This window comes from Drosophila rhopaloa, unplaced genomic scaffold, assembly GCF_018152115.1.
Source record: "Drosophila rhopaloa isolate 14029-0021.01 unplaced genomic scaffold, ASM1815211v1 contig_163, whole genome shotgun sequence".
NCBI classification, from domain to species: Eukaryota; Metazoa; Arthropoda; class Insecta; order Diptera; family Drosophilidae; genus Drosophila; species Drosophila rhopaloa.
Genome location: NW_025335043.1, coordinates 15584296 through 15610185, shown reverse-complemented (window position 1 = coordinate 15610185; position 25890 = coordinate 15584296). Strand labels below are relative to the sequence as shown.

At 38.9% G+C, this 25890-nt stretch overlaps 4 protein-coding genes and 1 long non-coding RNA gene across 8 annotated transcripts in view; 2 read left to right on the top strand and 3 right to left on the bottom strand.

Annotated features, from left to right (window-relative positions):
• The window catches only part of LOC108041122 (dendritic arbor reduction protein 1), a 30876-nt gene extending 24184 nt beyond the window's left edge, over nucleotides 1-6692 (bottom strand). Inside the window, 1 exon segment of the mRNA XM_017118929.2 lies at nucleotides 5894-6692. Within this exon segment, the coding sequence (XP_016974418.2) occupies nucleotides 5894-5956 (63 nt within the window). The 5' untranslated portion in view covers nucleotides 5957-6692.
• Nucleotides 1-18507, top strand: part of LOC123037406 — a 115228-nt gene extending 96721 nt beyond the window's left edge. Inside the window, exon 3 of the long non-coding RNA XR_006417478.1 lies at nucleotides 18204-18507. This is a non-coding gene — a long non-coding RNA (uncharacterized LOC123037406). The remainder of the gene's footprint in view (nucleotides 1-18203) is intronic.
• LOC108046098 lies at nucleotides 13388-13975 on the top strand. Its single transcript, XM_017125661.2, has 3 exons — nucleotides 13388-13546; nucleotides 13610-13677; nucleotides 13727-13975. Exons 1-3 carry the CDS (start codon nucleotides 13450-13452, stop codon nucleotides 13940-13942), a joined length of 381 nt encoding a protein of 126 aa, XP_016981150.2. The 5' UTR covers nucleotides 13388-13449; the 3' UTR covers nucleotides 13943-13975.
• A 722-nt stretch (nucleotides 18508-19229) lies between the features above and the next one.
• Nucleotides 19230-20570, bottom strand: LOC108038741 (lipase member H-A). Of its 2 annotated transcripts, none has more exons than XM_017115566.2 (4): nucleotides 20320-20570; nucleotides 19754-20218; nucleotides 19495-19696; nucleotides 19230-19440 (listed from the first exon to the last, which is right to left on the bottom strand). In XM_017115566.2, exons 1-4 carry the CDS (start codon nucleotides 20546-20548, stop codon nucleotides 19368-19370), a joined length of 969 nt encoding a protein of 322 aa, XP_016971055.2. In that variant the 5' UTR covers nucleotides 20549-20570; the 3' UTR covers nucleotides 19230-19367. The 2 variants fall into 2 exon arrangements, with proteins under 2 accessions (XP_016971055.2, XP_016971056.2); XM_017115567.2 differs by having other exon boundaries at nucleotides 19775-20218.
• A 111-nt stretch (nucleotides 20571-20681) lies between these two features.
• Nucleotides 20682-25842, bottom strand: LOC108038740 (angiopoietin-4). Of its 3 annotated transcripts, none has more exons than XM_017115560.2 (5): nucleotides 23697-24069; nucleotides 22911-23041; nucleotides 22179-22390; nucleotides 21905-22076; nucleotides 20682-21592 (listed from the first exon to the last, which is right to left on the bottom strand). In XM_017115560.2, exons 1-5 carry the CDS (start codon nucleotides 23748-23750, stop codon nucleotides 20854-20856), a joined length of 1308 nt encoding a protein of 435 aa, XP_016971049.2. In that variant the 5' UTR covers nucleotides 23751-24069; the 3' UTR covers nucleotides 20682-20853. The 3 variants fall into 3 exon arrangements, with proteins under 3 accessions (XP_016971049.2, XP_016971050.2, XP_016971051.2); XM_017115561.2 differs by having other exon boundaries at nucleotides 22257-22390; nucleotides 23697-24058; XM_017115562.2 differs by lacking the exons at nucleotides 22911-23041; nucleotides 23697-24069 and adding an exon at nucleotides 25393-25842.
• Nucleotides 25843-25890: the final 48 nt, after the last annotated feature.

Genomic DNA, 25890 nt, shown 5'->3' with positions numbered 1-25890 from the left:
GTTTATTTTACTTCGCATATCTGCCTGGCTGACTGTTGTTGTTGACTGTAATCTATCGATTGGTGTGTGTATCTATTTTCATTATTGGCTGCCTTTAAATGCGGCTCTTATTTGCCTTTGCCTATATATAAGTTTATTTATTCTAATGACAAGTCACTCGAAACTGACTGATATTGATATGGTTATTGTTGTCGCTATTTACTGTTCCCGTCTAGCGCGCCATTTTGCTTTTGAAAGCGATTTGGTTTAGTGGGTTCTAGCGATCGCGTTTGTAAGCGGATTTAATTAAGTCTATATTGGACCTGGCTTTGAATTTGTTTACGCGAAAATACTGTTGTCTAAAGATTCAGCGATTTTTACTGGGATTTAGTCATTTTAAATGTCTTTATTTATTGATGTTAAGAGCATAACTTTAGCTGATGAATGTTTATTTAATGCAACATTTTAATTTATGTTCTAAATTATTATCTATTAAATCTAAATATTCTTTAATTGTTGTCAAAAGATTTTCTCTGTTCAGAATAAGGAGTAGACCACTAATTTTTATCTTCTGTTTATATTTCCCAAAAGGTGTTTTCCCAAAAATATTATCCCCATAAGGACAGTTTTCCACCACATTTTTAACACTTCCCCAGAGTTTCTTAACAAAGTTAACCCATGGCATTTGCGGCATTTTCCACCCCCGCACACTCATTTGCATAAAACCATTCGCACAGCTATTGCATATCACCGGGATATTAAATATCCTAGGCTATCCTTCGCGAAGGACAAACAGAAATGCATAATAAAGCATTAATTGATGTCGATGACGCGCCGCTTGGTAAATATTCTCACAATTTCACGCTGGGCAATCATAATACTCAGATATATTGGGGTGGCCAGTGAAGCTATGAATAAAGTGCTGTGAACACAGGAAGTGCCCTGAAACCCTGGGCCTACAAAACCAATTTCCGATCAGAGCTGGAAAACCGCTCAGCCATATCGAGGGGCTCCCAACATAACCCATACAAAACTGGCATGCGCAACATGTAGATTGTATGGAATCAATAAGAAATTTGAAATGAAAACTGTTGAATAAATGGTGATCGGTCGAGCACAGGATTTGCGGGCAATTAATTTGTGTTTTCCAGGAAACTCGAAGGGCAGCCAAGGTTCAATGGCCAGCAGGCGATTATTGACAAGCCGAATTAGTGGGTCAATTGCAGAGGAGAGATCTCAATGCTGGACACTCGTACCTGGCGCCTTTTTTTTCCGACTTACAGCCACTTCGCGTACCTTTCTGTACTCTGGCAATTAGCGATCGATCGATCATAGATATCTCGGCCGGGTGATAAAAGTTAAGTAAGCAAATAATGTGAATTGAAGTGATTTTTGGCGCATGTTCAGCTGCGGATATCGCAGATCGGTCCACGGATTATATATAATAGTACCTTACGAAATGTGCTGCGATTTCGATTTCAATTTAAATTTGCAATTCGATTTCGAGTCGGGCTGGCTTGTTTGAACCTTTGTTGCGACTTTACGACCGATCGAGATCGAGACCATCCGATGATGGCTTTATCATCGCACCCCGATCAAATGTGTTTTTTTTTTTGTTTTCTCACCTTGTTGCTGAAACGATTTCGGCACTGAAATTGAAATTTACAGCGACGGCATTTGACATCGGCTTGGGTCAAACTATTTGAAGATTTCACGCAGATTTTGTTTCATAATCAAATAATTGATCTTAATGCGGCATCAGAGCTTTAAATAAAATTTATTCCCCTCCATTCGCTGTCATCCGCTGAGCTTTTGATCCCATCAAACTCGAAACGAATTGCGCTTCAATGTTGTAGGGGTTTTAGCACCTCTGCGAGCATAAAAGCCTTTTTATATATTTTTGGACAAACTAGTTTCCGCGACAATTCGCCGAACTCAAACATGTTGTCTTCCTGGCTTTAGGCCCGGCAATCTATCAAAAATTTGAGGTGATACATTTTGCAGACTCGAAGAAATGTTGGCCAAAAGGGTTTGCCTTCGACAACAAATGTTCACTCACGTGCCATAAAATTGGGTTAAAAAAGAAGAGCAGAAAAGGGGTAAATTGGGATAAATATATTGTGCGGATTCTATTGAAAAGCTTTTTAAAAATATCAATTCAAGATTGATGGATAGTCGGTTTTACTGTTTCAGACATCGGTTCTTTTAGCTCTGATTCAAAATGAGGAATGATTTTATGAATTCTGCGATTTTATATTGCTTGATTTACGACTTTTCAAAGATTCTATAAAAATGTTATAAAAATATCATAAAATAAAAACAAATTGACGGATTCTTATAGAGAAAAATTAACAAAAAAATGTGGCATAGTTCTCTAAGGTTTTGAATTTGAGTTGATTAGTTTAATGCAAATGTTAGGTTTGTTTCATTTAACTGAGAACTATAGTTAAATTTAATTCTTAAATAGGGAAACCCAGCTTCCAAATTCTTTTTGTAGTTGCAATTTTATAATCTATCCCTGACTGTTTCTAAGACCACAACAATTCCGCGAAGTTCTGTGTGCATTCAGTGGATTGTGAGTGATTGATTCTCGTGGCCCGATTGACCTCCAACTTGGTGAGGCGGCGAATCAATCAAAACTGGCTGCAAATAAATGATATTTTTTTACCAAATTTTTTGTGCCATTTTTGGCGCTAGTTTTGTGTGCCAGTTTTCGTTTTCATTTGCATGAATTGGCAAAAGCAAAATAAGGCAACGACTAGAAACCAAAAACTTGGCATTGTGATGGTGGAAACCGAAATTACTGACGGGATTTGCATAGGAATCGATCGATCGAGCGATCGATGGGCGATCTCCCACTGGGCCTTAATGAGATTTTGGCCAACTGTTTTCATGGCTTACTCCAGTTATTATTTAACTGCCATTGTCTGGGCGGTGTGTAATTGGCAATCGGTGTTTTGTTGGGGGTTCGCTCCAATCTTGAACTCATTTCGAAATGGAAAGTCTACTAGGGACATCATTATCTTATCGTGCCATTATTTCGCCGTTTTCTATCTAATTTGCCACGATTTTTTATGGCTCAGATGAGCAGACGGCGTAGTAATTCTTGTTAAATTTCAGCACCGATTCCGATTCTTTGAAGTCGGCCGCCTTTTGTACGACTTCGATTCGCAAATGCAAATATTTTCCTTTGATTCAGTTAGGCCATAAACTCGTATACGTTTTATTTTCGTACATTAGAAAATTTATTTTATTGACAAATCACTGGAGCGACTGCAAGTTTCGTTTAGACCACTAAAGTAATTTGCATATTTCTTGGCCGCGTGCTGACAGTAGTAGTCCCCCCTTTTTTAGTTCCACCAAACCACATGAGTTATCTGATTTCTATCTATATTTAATTATTTACGATTGAAGCACAATGGTTCAGGGCCATTAATCAGAGCTACGTGCTTGATTAGTTCCATTATTCACTGAATGTATCCGATTCTGATTCCGAATACTGATACCCCCAGTTGTACTCGCTAATTCCCTGTAAGCGATCGTAAACTAATTTCGTTCTTGGCCATAAAATACGAAAGTTTTTCGTCATAATCGCCGTGAATCGTGGGAAGTACCTTGCTATATCTCGCCATATCTGCTAAATCAGTGGAAAACGGAAGAAGACCGCCCCCCTTTCCCCTCCTGCCATCCGAAACTCGTCACTATCTTGAGGGGGCGGGATTCCAGGGGGCAGAGGGGGGGCCAACAGCGCTTTGTACTTTTGCGACTGTCTGTAAATATTTGACAACACATGCCTAATTAGTGCAGCCATTGATGGTGACAGGCGGAACAAGCAACAACACTTGTCGAACACCCAGCTCTTTTACGACTCTTTTTCCCCGGAATCGCCAATGCCTCGGGTTTCTCCATCGCCCTACGATATGTGGAGTTCCATCCTTATCTTTGGGTGAAAGGAAGTGTTCTGGAGAGTGCCAGCTAGAGGCACTTAACCCGAAGCTTTGTTGAGTAAGGCTGGACTTCCGATGAACTTATCAATGGGCGTAAGACGAGTAGGCTTCTGGGTGTAAAAAGTTAAGTTGGTGTGATAAAAGTGGGAAAATATACGGAGAACATCTCAAAAGGTTTATAAAATCTGTTATTTGGCAAGTCTGTTTAGCAACCATTTAGATAGAATTATATTATACAAAAGTTTATATGATTTAGTTGTTTTCTTAGTTTATAATTTGATAATTGCATAGGTAAAACAATCAAAAAGACATAAACATTATGCTTACAAGTTTAATTGTCAAGTTAGTAAATATATCATTTTGATAGGTGTCTAATAATATAAATACCCTTTTTTTAAATTCTCGGTATTTATGTGGCTGAAAATTTCTGGCCTGAAAACTATTCAAGAACACTCCTTCTCTTTGATCATTTCCACTACCCTAAAACATTTGTTGACATTCAGCGGGGTAATAATAAACAGGATAAACAGTGTTATTTCCCTAGAATATAATATTACTCATACGCAGCCTGTCACCCCGTATTTATATTCCCATGTGGCCAACATTATCCATCAATGCCACCCAGTCGATGATCAGGCTATAGCTATATATATAGCTCTATAGTATTCCCATATAGAAGCCCTGATGAAACCCATTCGCCAGTCAGCTGGTTTGGGTTCGAGTCCGGCGAGGGGACACTTGGCACATTGGCAAAGTGTTGTGGGCTAATATTTACCCAGAGCTTCGCAAGTAAGCGCGAGTCAAACAATTGAGGCAAACAAACTGGAGAAAAACAGGCTGCAAACATGGATATTGGAAGGAGGAGTGAGGATCGTATTGGATTGGATCGGCTTGGAACAGTTTCCCCGAGGAACGCGTGAAAAGTGTGGACAAGTTCAAAGGAGCCAACCGACCGAGTGTGTTTGAAAACGGCTTAAAGAGCTGAGAGTTCCTGCAGGTGATAACAAGATTTACAAATCGATTGTCGCTTTTGGCAAACAAAAAGGAACATAAGGAACACCTGAGGAAATCCAAGGTGTTAATCTCTGCGAAAACACACTCGAAAACACACACACACACACTCCGCAGCTCCAACTCCTCATCTCAATCGATAATCGAGCTAATTTGTTTTCGGCTTTATTGTAATTTGCGATTGCCGCGTGCGTTTTATTTATACCCGTACTCAAAAATCGACCAAAATCTGGTCTGTTCAAGATTTGCATTTTGATAAGCGGAAGTTGTTGGGCTTGAGGTGTTTTTTGTGTGATTTGTTGGCTTTCGTATTTGTTGTGCCCTGGCTTATTGTTTGTCAAATTTGGCTAAAATTAATTTGCAATAAAAGCGGCTTAATTATCGCATTTTGTTATAATTATGGGTCGTAATGGTTTACGATGATTTTGTTTAAATTCGGTTTGACAAGGAACAATTGATTACAATTTAATTGACTAACATTTGGCATTTTTAAAAGTAAGGTTTATTTATTTATTCATCCTTTTTTCGTAAAGTAATACTGTAAAGTGTTTTGTTAAGCACATCATTTAGCAATCGTTCTTGTTCTCGATTGACTTGAATTTAAAAACTCACCAGAGATTCTTTCTTTTATACAATAACCTTTATTACTTGTATGCAACATAATTTTGTTCTTTTATATATACTATCTAATCCTATTTATTTATTATTGTGTGGTTCATGATTGTCACATCTTTTTCTACAGTTTACATTAAAGTTTTCTAGTGATTTCAATTAATTTTTGAGGGATTCTTGCTAACAACCATTTTCAAGATTGTAAATTGTACCTTTCTGACTTATGTGAATGCAGTACTTAGGTAATTTGTAATTGCCAAGAAGTACGTTTAGAAAATGTAAAAGATAATTTATACATTTATTCACTAGGTTCATGATTATTTGTTTTTAGGAACAGAACTCACCTGCATCACCCAGTAGTTGTTGTTGGCGGCAAATTGATCACCAATTATGATATCCGTATGCATTTAAGCGGCGTTTTTCGCATGAAGCTCAACTCGAGTGAGGGCCAGGGGAGATGGCTGGCGGGGGAGGGGGTTGCAGCGATTCCACCGATTCTACCGATATTCTACCAATATTTAGCCCGGCAATTTGCGACTGGGCTCCGTACTCTTATTTGCGGACAATTAAATGGCGCTGCTCTGACTCACGAGTCACGATCAGTTCAAGGCACAAAATGATTAATCAATTTTCGAATTCAGATTTCAGATTTCCGATTTCAGAATTCGGGTTTCGGGATTATTATTATTGAATACTTCTGCTTGACATGGCACTGCGAACAACAGACATTGCGGCACGTTTTCTTATTATTCAATTACTTTTTTGTTATTAATTTAATTCAATTTCAATTTGCAAGGATATGCAAATGAAGGCACTCGATCACTTTCTCTCACTCTTTGTTTCCCTTTGTTTGCACACTTATTTTTTATCCTTTGCGTTAATTGCAAAAATTATTAAAAAAGCCGCCGGCTTTCGCTCACTTCCGCATTCGTTGAGCTTCGGTTTTTGCTTTGTATTTCGTATTTTGTATTTTGTATCTTTTGTTCCTGTCGATATATGGATACTTAATGGGCAGTAAATTCGTTGCAATATTCTACAGATTATGGTTAAGGCACTTGGGTTGTGATTTTTCAATTATTTTGTTTTGCTTCAGAGGAAGTTGAAGGTGTTTCACGCGCTCGTCGGCGAAGTTGTTACTGCGCTGGCGGGAACCGAGTTCGTACTGATTGGACGAGCGCGGGCTTCGCGCAGACGAGCCTCGAAGTCAGAAAGCCAGTCAGCTAGCTGCCGCTTAACCCCCGCCGCTTAACCCTCCACTGCCCGCTCTCTCGCACACTCACCTTTCGGTATCCGACAGATACTCTGCTCACCAGGTGTTCTGCTCACCCGGATCGCTCTCTTTCGCCAGCTCTCCGAATTCACCCAGGTGATCCCGAACTCTTATACTCGCCTACCAGCCAGCTGATCTTATTGGAGGTGTACGCGTATAAGAGTCGCGATCGATTTCAATTGAATGAACCGTCTGGGATTCGCCATTTTAGATTTGAGCTGCAGTAGAGCTGGTTATGGGTAAAAACTTAAAAACAAATTAAGAAAATACATAGAAAATAAGGGTACAAATCAAAGTCAAATCGAAAAACAATCGGGCTGCTCAATAAATTTTAAAAAAAGTTAGTGAAGAATTTCTTAACAATAGATTTTGTAAGGAATTTAGGAGGAGTAAATGAATAACTATATTTTTATAAAATACATTATATTTTAATATGTATAAACAAAAGGTTTTTGTAATATTTATTTTGTACATTTTTTGGGGGATATATTTTTGAAAGCCGAGAAAGACTTTATATATATTTGAATTGTTATTTAAAACGTTTAAATTTATCAGGACTTTCACGTTAAGTTCTCTGTTCTCTACTTTAAATACAGCTAAACTTTAAATCAGCAGAAGTAAACAGCTTTTAGCTTTTAGAAGAGTAATAAATCAAAGAACAAACATAATCCCCAAAAAAAGCCTCCCCTATAAAAACCGCTTTACCACACCGTTCATTAAGTTTGACACATTTTAGATAGTTTCTGGCCAAACTCAAAACTGTCCAAATAACACGCGAATCCTTCGTAGACCCCACGCAGTTTTAGATGGTAAAAAACATAATTAAATAGAATTAAAGCATAAATTAAGTCAGCTTATGTGCTTTCTTTTGAGGGAAATCAATAAAGCGACAATTAAAAGGTATCTGTATCTACATATTCCAGGTGGAAAAGGGGAGGTCTGCCTGTGCAATTCCCTGAATCATAAAATTACCCCAACGCACGCCACACATAAAAGCCATTTTCATTTTGACTCATCCCCCGGGTTTTTATTTCCTTTTTTTTTCTGGCCATTAGGGAGCCACAAGTTTATGTTTTCCGCGGGGGGAAAATGGGGGGCCAAAGTATCTGGAATATCACGCAAACGTGGTTTTTCGAGGGGTTTTTTTTTTAGAGGTGTGGCCTCTCCGGAAAGCGGCGCAGACTCAAAAGCCAGCCAATCGGCGGTCGACAGAGAGCGAGAGATACAAGATACAAGATACAGCGAGCGAGGGAGACAGGTGATTCGGTTGGACAGAGAAAGCGAGACACTTTTGCGTACGCGGTGGCAGTAGGCAAAGAAAACAACACCACACGCAGGTGGAAAAGCAAAAACATCAACACTCCAGGTGAGACACAAGAGTATGTACACTCGCACACTCGCACACCCACACTCGCACACCCGCAGATACCATCGCCCATATTCAGCGCTATTGATAATTGACTGTTCCCCCCGTTTTCGCTATTGACTTCGTGCAAATTTGCCATTAATGCCGCCGCAGACGTCTTCAGATACAAGCTCAGATACACTTGCAGATACATTCGAATCTGTTTGTCTTGGCGCTTTTGTTTGCTCCCGAGCTGCCTGTCTTACGTTTGGCATCCGTGAGATATGCCAAAGACACATTTGCAAGTCCGTACTTGACTCCGTTCGCCGGTTGACAAATGCCAGCCAATTTATAACGCTTTTGGCCTAGAACGCAACGCTTCAGTGAGAAGATATGCACGCTCTGGGGATATAAGCTTCATTATTATGGTCGGGGGTCCACAATATTTATTCAGTTTATGGTTGTTAATTTAGAATTATGCAAATGGGGTAAAAGAGCTTGACTTAATTTAAGCAAACGTTTGAAACAATTGAAAACTACTCTAATTTAGACTAAAACCAACCATTGAACTAGAAGTGGTACAGGTCCAAAATAAGTAAAATTACTAACATAATCTTTTTAGATTTTAAACTAAAGCCACTCCTTAGAATATACCTATATAATACAATACTTAAATATATATATGAAAAGCTCAACAAATATTGAAATTATTTTCCCTTTCATAAACAAACAAAATGATATTAATCTATAAAAACGTTTTATTAAATTTGCTTAATAACTTCGCTTAATAATTATATTTTTTGAGGATCTCTTGAGAGCTTTTTGTTGTAACTTTTCCAAAATAAGACGCACAGCCAAAAGAATGATTGTTTTGAGCAGCTGAGAGCCTATACAATCAATTCCAGGTCGTTTTGGTAAAATTTATTTTTTGACCGATTTTCACATTTTTGATAAGGGGTAACACTTGATTTTTTGCCAAAATTGGGCCAAACTAAAATTTTTGAGCTGAGTATACCATTCGATTGGAAATTTTGTAACGAATTCAACGAGGTATGACATTCCAAGATACGACCATTATTTCCAAGGGTTTTGATCAAAAAACCGACAATTAGAGCTGATCTTTACCGTATTTTGGCCACCAAAAACATATATTTTTTCTGTAACTTGGCCAAAATAAGACGCAAAAGAATGACTGTTTTGTTCAGGGAGGACCTAAAATATCAATGCCTGTTAAACCAATTACTTCCCTTAAATATATTCATCGCTAAACGCTGTGTTCATTCCCTTCTTGGTCAGGTTCTCCCTTAAATTCTCGCCCTGAAAGCCTGTAATGTATCAATTTTAACGCTTTATGTCGAGATCCGAATAATTCACCATAAATATTCAAATTGGAGGCGGGTTCCCCTGCGGGGTTATTGATTTTCCGCCAGCGATACCCCTTGGATTTATTGGAGCCACTGTTTCATCTCGAACCTCACACAAAGATCAAAGTGGAAGGGTAGATCTCGGTGCACTACCTGTTATAAATACATAGCTCCGGAGATCCGAAACATTCACTGCACTCGACCGAGCAGAACTTATCGGCCAGCTCGACATGATTAATTGCCCACCGAAGACCCTCGAGATCAGTTCGTTTGAATTGTGGCCAAAATATTGTCACGCTTCGGAATCGGAATAAAACGAATAAAATACAAGGGTAAGCAGAGCCAGTCTCCAAGGAAATGGTGCTCCGCTTGATTGATTCCACTTGGCGGCACTTGCCGATAAAGAAGGACAAGTAACCAAATGATTCCGATTTATTGTCAACCTGGAGTTGTTTTCTTTTTCTTCTTGAAGAGAGAGACCCAGAGATTACGCGGCAATTTGTTTTGTCTGCGGTATTTTCTGGGAAATATTTTCATAATTTCTTCGGCTTAACCTTATCGCCCGAATGTATTTGTTTGCATAATGCGAGTGGGTAATTGAAATCTCAGAGGGGAAATTGGGGCAGGGCCACCTCGAATTCCGTCTAATTCGATGGCCAGATCGGAGATATGTTAGTCGACCCAAAATGTGCATTCTATGCAAATGCGGTTGAGATGCAAGATGCAAGATGCAACTGCGAAATTTATGCGAATGCTAATCAAGTTAACACCAAAGTCGTAGACTTCGTTGTCGTCTGACAATTTTTAAGTGCGTATCTGTGTCGCTGCTGCAGCGGCGGCAACAATTATTAATGATTTCGCTAAATGTTACAGAAAATAATGACAGCACAGTGCTGTGCAGCTCCACAAATTACAAATGCACACAAAATGCCTTTTGGATTTTTCATTTCGGTTTTCGCTTTTCGTCTTTTGCCTTTCAACACCTCGCAGCCCACATTTTGGTTTCGTTTCGTTGAATGAATGATTCGACATGTTCCAAGTGGGCGGCCCGCCTGAGGGCGTGTCATTTTCGGTTTGTGGGCGGGGGGCGTGGCAGGGGTAACAGCAGGCGGCTGATTCTTCCTCAGCTTCATGGGCACTTTTTTGACATTTAGCGCGTGCGCAAACGCAGAAAGAAAGAAAGAGTCATGATCTAAGCATCTAACGATCTATGGCACACTGAGAAAAATATTTTGAAATTACCCAAAGCCCAATTAATAAATAAAATAGTTATCGAAGTGGGTTGTCTTTTATATAGTTTGCCATATTTATTAACCAGTGATGGCAAAAACTTAGTGTTTGCTTTGTAAATATCCTGTCATAACTTAAATGATATTTATAACTTTACTATTGGACACTATTACTATATAGGCACTTTAAAATATTTTGCAAGAATACTTTAATGTTGTAGAACACCAACTTTTTGAATAACAGCATCCCTAATTTTTTTTTTTTTGCGTAAAATTTTTTATTTTATACTGTCCTCTGTGGACTATTAATAAATGGGGTGATGGGGTACTTTATTTATAGGTATTACAGGTAAAATAGGTCAATGGTTATTATAGGTATGATAGTATTCCATAAATGTTTGCGAAATATAAATGCAAACTATTTTAAACGACCTTGAGTCACAGATCTCTTTGACCCATTTTATTTCATTGACTGGTGATGAGTTGTAGACCATTTTAGGTGCTATTTTCTCCCAGTGAAAGGCCTCCATAATATTCCCGTTTCCCTGTCCCACTTCAGGTGTTGGAAAGATGAGCCCCAGTACTCCTCCGACATCATTTCTATGATCGCGTTAATCACCTTTCAAGCCCACTCGAAGCGAAGTAAAAACGATATGGCACTTGAGAGTGGATGGGATCGGGGATCTGTGATCTGGGATCTGGGATCTCGATGGCATGGGGGCAACTTACAAACGATATCATTGCTTACTCAGCAGGTTTCGGGACCCAACTGCTAATGATGCGACTGCACAATTGGATTGAAATTAATTTCACGCGGCAATTAATTAAACGCGAGCTGTGGGCAGGAGCAGAGAAAGCCAAGGCCTCCCACACCAAAGCCATCTGCCTCTAACTACAGCCAATGATAATTATTGATTGGGCCAACAAGTCTCTCCGTTTTGGGTTGTGAAATCTCTGTTTTGAACGCTCGCCTTGGCCACAAGCCATAAACAACTGATACACCATAAATGCGACGACGCACAAAACAATTGCACCGAAATAATATAAATTCGTGTGAAATTAAATCATAAACGTAACAATAATCTGGCCAAACCCAGAAACCCACCAGTCCACGTCAGACAGAGCAGACATCGGCCAGACTTCAGACATTACTCGATTCGGTACTCGGTATTTGGTATTCGTTATTCGACACTGACAGCCGAAAATTTCCATAAGATTTTCTATCGATTTTTATGGCGAATCGGAAAAGTTTATCAATGCCGAGAACTTTTCTCCGAATGCGACATGCAAATTATGAAATTTGTTTGGTGAACCCCAATTCCGCCTAAATTTCCATATAAGGTTGCCTTTTCTATTTGTTTATCTTTTTTCTGCTGCGAAGTGGTTGTAAAATGTCTTATCTGTTTGTTTTCGTTTATGGTGCTCTCCATCAAACGATTTTCTGTTGATTTTTATGGCCAATTGGAAAAGTTTACCAGCGCTAGAAACAAAAGCCGAAAGGTTCTGATTTTTGGTAAGCGTTAATTCGCACTAAACATACTTTATGGTTTGATGGGGTCTCCTAATTTTGATAAGAGTTCAGGTGATATAATCTATTGGTTTGTTAAGAAGGGCAGCCAAAATCTGTTATGATTTGGTTAACTTAAAAATTGCAATAATACTAGACTATTTTATATATTTATACCCTTGCAGAGGGTATTATAATTTTGGTCAAAAGTGTGCAACGCAGTGAAGGAGACATCTCCGACCCTATAAAGTATATATATTCTTGATCAGGATCACCTCCTGAGTTGATATAGCCATGTCCGTCTGTCCGTCTGTCCGTCTGTCTGTCCGTCTGTCTGTCCGTCTGTCGCGAACTAGTCTCTCAGTTTTAAAGATATCGAATTGAAACTTTGCACACACCCTTCTTTCCTTTGCACGCAGTATATAAGTCGGAACGGCCGGGATCGGCCGACTATATCCTATAGCTGCCATATAACTGATTGATCGGAAATGCCATAACTCTGCTGTTTGTTAAGTTAGGAAGTTGGGACTCTCTATGGGTATTATATTTGGCCAATCAATCCGACGTACCAAATTTCATAAGGATCGGCCGACTATATCCTATAGCTGCTATATAACTGATTGATCGGAAATGCCATAACTTTGGTGTTTGTAAAGTTAGGAAGTTGGGATTTTCTATGGGTTTTATATTTGGCCAATTAATCCGACCTACCAAATTTCATAAGGATCGGCCGACTATATATTATAGCTGCCATATAACTGATTGATCGGAAATGCCATAACTTTAGTGTTTGTTAAGTTAGGAAGTTGGGATTTTCTATGGGTTTTATTTTTGCCCAATCAATCCGACATATCAAATTTCATAAGGATCGGCCGACTATATTCTATAGCTGCCATATACATAACTGAACGATTGGAAATGCCATAACTTTGGTGTTTTTAAAGTTGGGAAGTTGGGATTTTTTATGAGTATTAAGAATGCATCATATGAATAATTTTGGAGAATATAATTTGAAGAATATTCTGCAAGGGTATTTCAACTTCGGCTCCGCCCGAAGTTAGCTTTCCTTTCTTGTTTTCTGTGCCATTTTATTTAATGTTTTTAAATCTGGAAAGGCCTTGATTTTAGTACTCCCTCGTACACACATCAAAATTCACATCAGTCTCTAGTAAATTAAATTCCAAAATGGGTCCAAATTCACGGCGCTGCCTTACGTTGCTTTTTGTGGCGGTATCTTTTCTGGCGCTCCACCTAATCGATGACCATATAAAAATGAAGGAGCGTAAGTTGGAGTTTGTGAAATATATATAAGGGGTACTTTATGGGATCTATATTTTTGTTTAAGCGATTCTCGCCTGTCGTGGCCAAGAAATCCAGGAGATCCAAGACGATTTGGTGCATCGGGCAGATCATGTAAGAGTGTTTGCTAAGAGACTTCTTTCCATTACCAATCCCCCAAAAGTGCTCTATAGAAAAGATAGTAGTGGATGACTCTCTGGAGTATCTGCAGATTAGCTGCCATGTGGACGAACTGCCAGAAGGTTATGTACGAAGACTAAAGCCCGTGGATTATGGCCGCAGTTTCTTCCTGAACCAGCGCATTGCGAAGCCTTTGAAGCGCCAGTGGAATTTCCGAGTGCCCACGAATGCCGTGAACGGACTGAGTTTGCTGGCTTGATTGATTCGACTCCACTAGACTGATAAAAGAAAATGTCAAAGCGGATTGACCACCGGGGGAATTCAATTAATCCGGGGGTCAGCGCAGAAGGAGCCGCTACCGAATGATCGGTAATGATCCGCGGGCCTTTGTCTTTAATGAGCTTATCCATCATCGCGGTCACAGCTCCCAGCGACTTCGACTTTGACTTCCACTTCGACTCATCTGTCACAGGGCTAATAGGTTTCATTAGTCATCTCCAATCGGGCGGTTTATCAGCTGCTTTTTCTCTCGTTTTCTGGTCATTTCTCAGCGACACAGGGCCGAAAAAAAAACAAAATTTTCAGTTCTGGTTTTGACTCTCTACCTTTGCCACCTTTTCGCTTGGACTTTGCGTGTCGACAGCAATTTTCACCTTAATTATTTTTGGTGGCAGGAGTCGTCGGGTGGACAAGGATGTGTCCAGCACGCGCTAATGTTTAATATCCGCCAGGATAATGGAAAGGGGTGGAAGGAGGAGGGGGTTCAGGGGGAGAACAGAACAGAAGAGAAGAGAAGCCAGTCCAGACGGCTATGCAAATTTCCAACTTTATTTGTACGTTAAAGGGAGAATAAAACCTAAACGCCATAATGATGAACCGAGGGAATACCTTGTGACGTGCGACAATTTGTGGAAAATTTTAATAATTTCTACTTACGCAAATGTAATGGGTTAATAGTGCCGCAAGGTGTCAAGACAATAAATATGAACCATAAATATCTACAAAATATTCAAATTTTTATAATCGTTCAATAAATTGGCGCCATTAAAGCAAATCGAATAAGTTATATGGCGAAAAAAATAACTATAAATCGATATTTGAATATTCATAAAAACAGGTGCGTAAGTTCTAAAGAACCTTGAATAAATATTTAGATTTCTATGAAGGTTATATCATATATCTATTAAGTGTCTACGTAGTTTTTACAATACTTTAAACTGAAATTGTTTAGTTTCTATTTACAAAGATTTAAAGTGTTTATTAACTATATTATAAAAAAACAGGAGTAGTAATATGACAAAGCATATAAAAAGAAGATGTTTTAAAAACAATTAATGTACTCTTAAATAAATGAAAGGTAATTTCAGTGTCCCTCTTATTTATCTTTTGAGGCACTAAGAACTAAATTATAATTTATAAATACATAGTTTGTCTCCCTAGAAAGACTAGGGAATACCCTAAATGTTACCAAGCTTACAACCAACCAAATGTTTCCCAAAACTCGAAGAGCATCTGCAAAACGGAAGCGAAGCGTGTGCTCGTAAATTATTGTGGCCACACACAGATACAGAAGACACACACACACACACAGCGACACCCGCAGGATGTCAGCTTGATGTCCCTGTGTGTGATAGTGTGTGTGTGTATCTGTGTGCCTGTGTTTGTTTGCCCATTTGGGCCATCGTCCTTTCGTGTCCCGGCTGTCTAACATTGTCCGTTCATTGTCTTGCCATGGCCTGTTTTTTGAGAGGTGGAAAAGCGGAAAGCGGGAAAACGGGAAAATGGGGGTGGGGTTGTCCTTTCTGTTTGCCATTCAATATTGGCGCCATTGTGGTCCCCCCCCGCCCCCTCCGCGACTCCTTGCAAGTCCTGGCCACGACACCTTCACCTTTCCCCGTCTCCCATAAAATGTTCAATTAGTTAATGAAAAACTTTCCAATTGGAAAACAACATTCGAGTTCAACTAACGACGTGGCGGGCAGTAGGGGGTTAAGGATAAAGGACGAGGGACGGGGGGCTTTTGCCTTTGTAGAATATGCCTTCAGGTCGGAAATTTATGCATGTGATTTATGCACAACAACGATTGCCAATTACAATATCATTTCTCTTCTTGTCTCCTCGACTTTGTGTTTGCATTTGTTCATTTTGTCTTGCCTTTGGGTCCCTTTTTTTTTACTTTTCATACCTGTATCTTTTGCTGAGTGTGCGTGTGTGTGGTGCCATTAAGAAATGTGTCAAAACATGTGAGGAATTATATAAGTTAAAATGCGACAGCGGGGGGTTGAACAGTGGAGCAGAAAGGACGAGGAACTGACTTGAGAGTTAATTGATTTTGGTGGCTATTGCACACCTTTTAGTACGAAACTTAGTACCACACTAGTATCAATTATGTTTATTTGGCTGCCTAAAGATAATCTTAATAATCAAAACTTAATGAATTTGTAAGACATTTCGTTCTATTTATTTTTTTGTGCTCCCACGTTGAGCAAGTATTCAAAATTTGTCAATTACTTAGTTCTGAAATTATTGTTATATAACCCTGGGATATAGTTTTTTGATTTCAACAGAACATTCAAACAAATCTTTTAAAAAATAGGACGTGATCTTTAAAGGAAAAAACATAAAAGCACTTAGAGTTATTTTCCTTTTAAGCAGACATAAGATTCAAACCATTAAAAAATGACTTTAAACCGACACATAATTTTCGTCTAGTAAAATCTACCCCTCCCTTTAGTCACCCATTTTTTATTTCACTAAATTCTCGCTCAATCAGAGAATGAATTTCAATTAACATCGACTATCATCCTTATTGGGATGGCAATCAAAAGTTCCGCAAGCGCATCGGTTCATAAATCACATTCGTTTTATGAATGAAGAGAACAAACAGTCCCCCTTCGCAAAATTCTACAGATACCTGGATGCGGATAACTGCAGACCCAGAGGTTATTTATGGGCCAATAACTTTACAACTAAACGCTCATCTACATTTAATGGCGATAATTTTTGACGCAATTCGAGAAGCAGGCACGTCGGCGGTCTGAAGCCTCTTCGGCTCTGGCATCCAAACTCCATGATGTTGGCCCACAAACAAGAGGCAGCAACCGCAGAAGATAACGCAAAACACTTGACACCTCGACTTCGGTGGTAAGATGGTGTGATGGTGCTTGGCCCCGCTTTTGTTTCCTTTGCGTCGCCAGCGGGCAACTTCACTGAGGGAAAAGTCTTTGACTTCTTACCTTCCAATAGCTTAGCTTTAAAATCAATTCATTTTTGCATTCATTATATTCATTATATTTATTATATTATTATAAAACCAATCAGTTACAAAATTTTTAGCACTCACATTACTCCTTTAAAAAACAGGTTTAGAATGTCCTATTCAGGAATTCTCTATTATATAACCTGGCAGACCAAGAATTTTTTTCCAAGTGTTTGGAATGCGTGAGGCTAGTATAGAAGTCTGCATTTAGAAGGAGAGGCCAATAAAAAGAGCACTAATGAAGAGAAGTAAACAAAGGCAGCGATCGTAAATTCACTCTGAAAAGGAGAATGCCACCAAAAGGAGAAGGAATGCTGTAAATTTGGGGATTTCGGGATGGCAACAGCTGGCTGTCGATCGCATGTCCACTGGATGCCAAAGAAAATGTGGGTGGCACAGGTGTTTCAGGTGGTGATCACCCTTCGCTCAACTCGATCATAGGGGAACACAGCATTGTATCATTCCACAAATCGATTTCAGGCTTCATTAGCCGCCCTGTGCACAGGAAACTCCCGCGTTTCGGGCCAAGCTTTTCCTTTGTTTTTCCCCAGTTTTTCCGCGGTGAAAATCCAGCAAGTTAGCCGCTCTATTGATGCTCGGTCAACCAGCGAGTTTCTGTTTTCCGTTTCTGTTTGCTGAATGTTTTTCCTTTGTTTACCGAATGCCGCGCGCCAAAGTCTCGACTATTTTTTGGGTTTTTGCTCTTCTCATATGCGTTCTCAATATCTCCATCATTTCCCTTTGGGCATTAGGCAGTTTTCTCCATTCGCACGGCAGTCGCCTTTTTGTTCTGCCACCACCTTTCTTCCCTGAATTTGTGTCATGCGTTGGCTTTTCCTGTCCGCCACTCGTTTTGCTTTTTCCTCTGGCTTTAATTTCTGTTTGCTGGGAAAGTAAAACAAAGCGAGAGTTGTTGACTTTTGATTCTGGCGATGGTTGAATGGTTGGGTAGTTCATGGGGCGGGGGCTGTCGAGGGTTAAGAGCTCTCGGAGGGGGTACGTGCCAATGACCAATGTTCTGCTCTAATTCGAATTTGGTGCGGGCTTCAGTTTGATTTTAGAGAAGACAAGGGAATTCAAAGTCAAAACTGAATGATACAAAAAATGAATAATATCAAATTATTATTATCTTAATTAAAATTTACAAAATACATTTTAAAAATTTTACTGTTTCTTATCAATAAGTGCTTTATTAATTTAGTTTAGATTTAATGCTTATTTTATTAACAATTTAATAAAGAAAATATTTTTTTTCTTCTAGGTTGCACTTCCAGCAAGATTGGTTGCCTGTTTCATAACCAGCGAACTTCACAATCCGACATGAGGGACCAGATAATCCAGCATTCGAGCCGCTGCAATCCGATTGAATGAAGAAGGCTGAAGCGAGGACACACAAGCGATCTCTGGACAAGAGGCCGTCAAAGAGCTCCCTTTCTAAATCAATTAGTTCTATTATGAATTTTTCTAGCAATTCTAGCAATTGTTAATTAGACTTTTAAGAATTATATTAGGCGTTTTGTAAATAAATACCGTTAATAAAGTATAAAATACTTCTGGGAAACGACTGCGCTTTTGCATTTTAATTTCTTAAAGGTGGCATTTGGTCAATTGTTAATGTCAACAGCTTTTATTATTTTTGTACAATAGGTTTTTATTGTTGTTCTCTACGTACTTCTTGCTGTTGCTGCCAACGTTTTTGTTGTAATTATTTTTGTTTTTTTTTGTAATTTAGTTGTTGTTTTTGTAATAGATTTATTGTTGTTGTAATTTGTTGTTGTTGTTTTTGTAATTTGTTGCTGTTTTTGTAATTTGTTGTTGTTGTAATTTGTTGTTGTTGTTTTTGTAATTTGTTGTTGTTGTTTTTGTAATTTGTTGTTGTTGTAATTTGTTGTTGTTGTAATTTGTTGTTGTTGTAATTTGTTGTTGTTGTTGTTGTAATGTGTTGTTGTTGTTTTTGTAATTTGTTGTTGTTGTTTTTGTAATTTGTTGTTATTGTTTTTGTAATTTGTTGTTGTTGTTTTTGTAATTTGTTGTTGTTGTTTTTGTAATTTGTTGTTGTTGTTTTTGTAATTTGTTGTTGTTGTTTTTGTAATTTGTTGTTTTTGTAATTTGTTGTTTTTGTAATTTGTTGTTGTTGTAACAGTTTTTGTTGTTGTTGTTATCGTTGTCAAGCAGCGCCTAAATGCACGCAACATTAATTAATCGGCAGCCCAAAAGTATGCTACAAAATAAATAGTTCAAAAATACGGTTATAATTTAAATTCGTTGAGATCAATAAAATCAAATATTATTTTTAATACTGTTTGCTTTTATTTATTTTTCTGTTTAGATTAATATAAAACTAGGTATATTTATATTGTTATACAAATACATATTTGCATAGATGGTCAACAGTCGCCACCTATTGTTCGTTCTTAAAAAACAACTAAAAACGTGAGTTCTTGCCTTGGCCGTAGGGTGGTGCTGCATTGGTTGCCAAATAAAAATACAAGGTGGCGCTGCAAAAAAGTCGAATTAATTTTAAAAATCCATTTAAAAACTTCCATACTAACTTTTGATTGACATGTTCGCCCATAAATACGGTTTGATCTTTATCATCAATACCAGTTTTGTTTGATTCAGATTTGTCTTTTAAGCAGTTTTTAACTTGTCGACTTTTAATTGCCCTCAGACTGCATGAAATGGCTGGAAAATTGTTCTTCATTCCAATAGATTCTGCGTAAAACATGACTGCCCTATTGTGACTGCAACTATCTGATAAATATATAAATATTCAAAGAAATGGAAAAATAATAAAATAATCATAGTTACAAGCCTCATGCAGTAGCTTACTGGCTGCAACCACATCCAAATTTTCGCATCCTGGTTGTGGAGCCTGCCCGAAATTGGGATAAAAGTCGACTTTCCCTCGAGGTCTTATGTCTCCGAACAGAGGGTAATCTGTGTGGATCACATCCACAAACTGAGCCGCATTCGAGTGCAAACTATCATCCGATCGACTTGAAAAAAGGGGAAGTGCCGGGTCCAATCCCGTAACTCTGCCCAAAGTGCCATTAAAGTAGAGGCCAATGCGCCCTGCAATATGAGCTCCCAGGCTGTGACCTATGACATGGACACTTTCTAGATTTACGCCATGTCGCTGGAGGAAGTCTCTCAATGATTTCGCCAGAATCCGAGCCACTTTCTTAACAGCCAAGCGGGAGGTGGGATAATCTAAACTGGCCACTGGTCCCCAGTCAGCCACCAGCACATTCTCATAACCTTGGGCTGTGTAAGCTTAGAGATTTGACGTTTTTACAAGATCAAATAGTACTCAAAATAAACTCATAGTATCCAAACTAGGCTAAGTTTCCAGTAATTTAAATTTGAACTCTCACCATTTCTCAAAGGCATTATAGAGCCATGGGTGCGTGATCCCAGATAACCATGAACGATCAACTTGACGGCTTCCACCGACTCTAACATGTCCACATTTTCCAGGAGCACATCCCCCGATGATTTCAGATAGTAAATCTTGCTCTCATCCACCAAAGAATCCAGCAGAGCGGCGTGTAATCCCAAAAACTGGCACAGGATCGGGACTAGACAAAAACTGGACTTGGCCATGTCTACACTTCACGCTCTCGAACAAGCAGAGTTTCCATTTCAATCCCACCTTTTTATACCCAAAATATAGCTTGCGTTCCGCTAATCGATCGATTAGGGAAAATCTCCCACACATGACGAGTCTTTAGGCAACTTGTGCTAAACATCAATGTATCATCTAAGTATTAAGTAATTTTCCATAAATATTATGTGCGTGTGGGCAGAGAGATTTAAAGCTAAAGCTAGAGTTCAAATGCATGCAATCGATTGTGGGTAGTCCCTGATTTCTGAGATGGCAGTCGGATGTGAACAAATGCACAGATATATTATAGCACGTCCGATGCTTTAATGGCGCGTATCATCCAGCGCACCTTTTTCACGGAGTAATCTCGTCCTCGGAAGGTGTCCCAAAAGATTCCGGTCTCACCAGCTTCAGCGAAGCGCTCAGGGAAATGTTGGCCGAACGAGTTGCTGGTGGCACAATTTATATACCACCCAGCTCCCTTGTGCCTCATAGCACAGTTGCAGTCTAGGCAGTTGTCATTATCATTGTCTAATGTGCTGAATTTGGCACCGGCATGGTAAGACAGGGCATCGCCTGCCGTGTCGGTCATGCTAGCATTGAATTTCCCCAACAAACTTAGGGGGAACAGCTCGCTTTCGCCGCCAATGGCGAAGAGGGAATAGGTCGCATTCGCTTTGACGCCCGTATAGTCCTCCATCTCGATCCTTAGCTCATGCAAAGCCGATGAGGTCAGGGCATTGAGTTTGATTAGACCAATGAAGAAATCCCCAGCCACGTTGCCGAAGCCTTCCTTATAATCCTGCCAGCCACGTTCAAAGCTCACATCATCGGAGGTGCGACTCAGGATCACTGTCCAATCTTTTTCGCAGGACACGTAGAAGGAATCGGATGTCGGAGTGAGCTTTATCTTTAGGATTCCGTCGTGTCCGAGCTCGTAATACTCGCAGCTGTCTGGCGTTGGGAGGCTATGTGAACTGCCAGTTGGATTGTGGGAGTTTCTTATCAAAAGGGCCAACTCCTGTACAAGTTTATTCTGAGCCCTGAAAGTGATACATTTTGGATTAATATACTTTAATTTATAATTTATTTCATTTTAAATTCAGGAAAAAGAAAGATTAATGTATGTAAACAATCTAATCTAATCTCCACTAAACAGCAAACAATTAATTCATTTGCAGTGCAAAGTTGGACGTTTGCCAATTGCAATATTTGTCAAGTATATAATTTTTGGCTATTTAATCTTGTTCATGTTATCTTGAACGAGTTTTATCTTCAAATTAAAAGCTTTTTATGAAAAACAAACGTTTGTGATAAGTTTTAAAATATATGCAGTGCTATTTATAAATCCTTACCTAATTTTCCATGAAAGATTGGTCACTTCAAGCTGCGCTGATCTCACACCGAGACGAGTGGAAGTCAAAAGAGTGGCCAAGGAATCCAGGCGATTTGAATCTATTACACTGGGATTGTAAGACCCACCAGTACTCCCATCCTGCGAAACATCCCTGATAGGTCGTGAGAGTGCTGTTAAGAAAGAATTATCGTTATTAAATATTTATTTATAAGGGGTTTAATACACAGAGTCACAAACACAACATCAACAATTCTAAACTATTTTTGGGTTACCATTCATCTTTTTACGATTATTGAGCTTGTGTTTCGACTCCCTAACACGCCGTGGACCGGAAATGTGGTCGGTTTCACCTTTAATCTCATCCAGAGTTTCCCTCGACAGCCGCTGAATATGTTCGAAGCTGTCCAACCGCAGCTTGAAGTCCAATTGCTGGGCCTTAATCGATTCCATTCGGTCAGCATTGCTCTCTCTTAGGAGATCCAATCTGAGATAATAAACAAAGAAAAATTATAAGAGCTTTGAAATGCCTTCGGAATGAACAAACTATGAATTCCCTTGAGTCCAGAAGTGGGTAAAGCTCTTTCTGTTTTTTATTGCCCCAGTCTTCTCTTCACTCAATTTGAATTTGACATTTGATTTCTGACTTCAATTCGAAGAGGTTCAATAGAAGCAAAGCCCCTAAAGAGTGAAATGTATTATTCAAACAAACTGAACCGATCTATAAACATTCCCCGGCGGCGTGCGAAAATCAGCAGGAATTCTTGCGAATCTATAACAATAAATTTGACCTAAAAAAGGCCGCAATTGATGAGGCTCAACGATTACCTCATTCTTTTGTAGGCAATTCACTCACTGTTCGGTCGTCAATTAAAATTAAATTCTTCTGTCAAATAAATCGCAGTGTCACAGAAAAGTTTCCAAAATTTCTTGGCACACGTTTTTTGTTTTACCGGTTTTGCACGAAAGTATTTATGATCTGTTGACTATGCTAAACCAGTTCTCACTTCTTATCGATGGCTTCCAGGCGGTTGCGCTGGTCCTCGTCCAAGGTCACCAAGACGCCGACGCGATCGTGCAGATTGCTCATCAGATCCTTGTAGTCGACCCTCGGCATCGAAGTGCTGCTCACTGAACCCTGGGGGTTGGCAAACAAAAAAGGGAGACGCTACACTTAGTCAGTCAGTCACGAGGCGGCGCATTGAACTTGTTCTGGCCAAAACGAAACCTGCTGGCCAAAAGTCGACAAGCCTTAAAATCACTTTACAGTGGACGATCGAAAGAGCAAACACCACGTTACGCTAACCAGTTTGTGTTTTTAACAAAGGTTTTATTTATTTTATTTTGCTCGGTGTTTTGCCTTCTACAAAAAACAGATGTGCAAAGCTTTTCATGTGTCTATTTTATACGAATTCTCCTTTGACATAATCTCGTTTTTGCTTTGTAGCTTTTTCTTCATTCGTTTTATTAAAAATATTTAATGTATTGCTCAAATCTTGGACGTGCATCAATAATTTCGCAATCAAATTTGAAATTACTACAACAGAAGTAGAATTCAAAATCTTGGAATTTTACGACCTTGTTAAGGTTTTAAATGTAAAATCATTTCCATTTTATTACAATATTCGTAGAAAAAATTAGAAAATTGTCTTTTGAAGAAGGCTATGTCTTAATTTTGTTAGCCTTCGTGTTTATTAAAGACAATTTTATATATAGGAAGCAGAATGTGTCATTAAGACACCTTGGACTAGATGGCTCTTTCGATCGTCTGCCGTATTCGCACTGTAACGTACTCGGAAGTTTGAGTCGCTGCCACTTTTGGGTGGTTGTGGATGGAGCAGGGGCATCGGTGACTTCCAGCACAGCACCGGTGGCAAAACCGCAGATCGCAGTCATCACCAAAACGATGGCCATCACCATTAATTGGGCCCTCATCATGTCACCTCGTTTACGCGTCTCAAAAATTAACCCAATCACTGCCTATCATTCGAGAATCTAACACCTGGCTGGGCTCCACCCAAGATCTTGGAAAAAACGCAAGATCTTTGAAAAACCGAATATATAATATATAAGAAAAAAGCACGACCGTTCAGCTCGAGGTTCGCTAATAAACTAAGCGTATAGTAAGACCCATTCGCTTCTTGTTGCATTTCGAGAGGAGCTTTTCAGAAAGCTCTAGTGAGATGCTTGAATGTTGTATTTTATAGAGGGATTATCTTTGTTTACACTTCTCTCTTGAAAATGCTAAGAAAAATCCCCTGAGATCACCTCTTTGGCTTGCCAACCATTCAAGAGATCACTTAAAATGCCTAGCACGCCAAAAAGGTTTGAAGAGCTGTCTAGAACGTGGAATACGAGCTGAGAATTTTTAATTGCTGGTGCAAAAATGGCAAGTGATTACCACTAAGAACTAAGTCTTGGACTTAACTTTAGTCTTTAGTTTCAGTATCAGTAGCATTATGCTAATTAGTTAGTTGGTATAACTAATGTCATAACTCATCAGTTTAAATATTATTTCATTGCTAACAATTACAATTGACACGTATCAGTTGTAGTATTTAATGCTATTTAAAACTTAATTAGTAACTATGAAGGTAAACCTACCCAATTTAAAGAATTTTCCATTCGAGTATTGTATATTGTGTATAGACAAGCAATGACTCATATTTTATGTTCTTTAAAATCTATAAAAGTTGTGTGTTCTTTAAAATCTATTAAAAGTTGTTTGTTCTTTAAAATCTATTAAAAGTTGTGTGCTAAGTAAACACTTAAGTAAGTATACTGCCAGTAAACCTACTTTTCGGAAGCTTCAGTCTCAAGTCATTAATGCTAATTACAAGATAATTTTATGCAACTGATGCGCTTACCTCACCATTCAAAATTCACTACGTACTTTGCATGGCAATGATATGCAAAACCCATTCATTGCCAATTCGTATAGGCCTGCCTCAACTTTTAGCCATTTTCATATACTGAGCCATAAGAAAGGGTTTACCTTAGCAAACGGTGAGTCACATGCAAACTGTCTGGCAAGAAATCTTGCAACACCACTGGGTCGTCTTCTATAACCACACATCTTGATGAACTTATCACCGGCTATAACCACACGTGATTTACCCAAGAATATAGCACCCGCTATCCGCTTTTTTTGTGTGATCTTTGGAAATAATTTGACAATACACGAAAACAAGGTCCACCCTAGTGTGGCGTGTTCAACAATAAATATATAAGAAAAAAAAAATAAGAAAAAAAATAAAACGGTGACTAATCATATGTCTGGCACTGCAGTGAAAATTCCAAAAATGCCCCCTGAGATTTCCCCCCACTGAGATTTATTTTTAGAGTCCTACGATGGCGATTTTGTTGATATGCATTTTGACCTTAGTCGTCATCGTCTGATATAATGAAACCCTCACGAACAAAATAACTATGGATATGGATAGGCAATTACCTTCTCACTTTGGCTTTGCAACTTGTTCACGAGCTTACCTTTGATTTTCCGATCTTCCGCATTATGTCACTTGTGATTGTTTTGCTCAATTACAATGGTGATGGGTTTTATGGGTTTCCGAAGGTTTACAGCTGCATCCGAGTTGCTCATTGGACTTGGGGAACCTTTTGAGTTGGCCAGCTGCACAAAATTCGTGATGACTAGAGATGCCCGCCTGCAGATACCAAAAGTCAGCCGAGTCTATTAGTGACCATGATGAACTGCCGTCGCAATGACGCAATCTTTGGATGAGAGGAAAAAAAGCGATTGAGACTATATTTCTTTGTATGTATATAGCTTTCTACTTACCCAAAAAAACAGTTGTATAATTTATATAATTAAAGCTCATGGATCCCATGGGTGTTACCCATTTGCCTCCTTCATTTTTTCGCACACTTTCCATTCCGCAAAAAAGTTATTTCAATTCCTGGAATTGAGTTATTTTCAGAGCAGCCTATCCAAAATTTGTGGCTTGTGTTTTTTTTTTTGTATCTAGA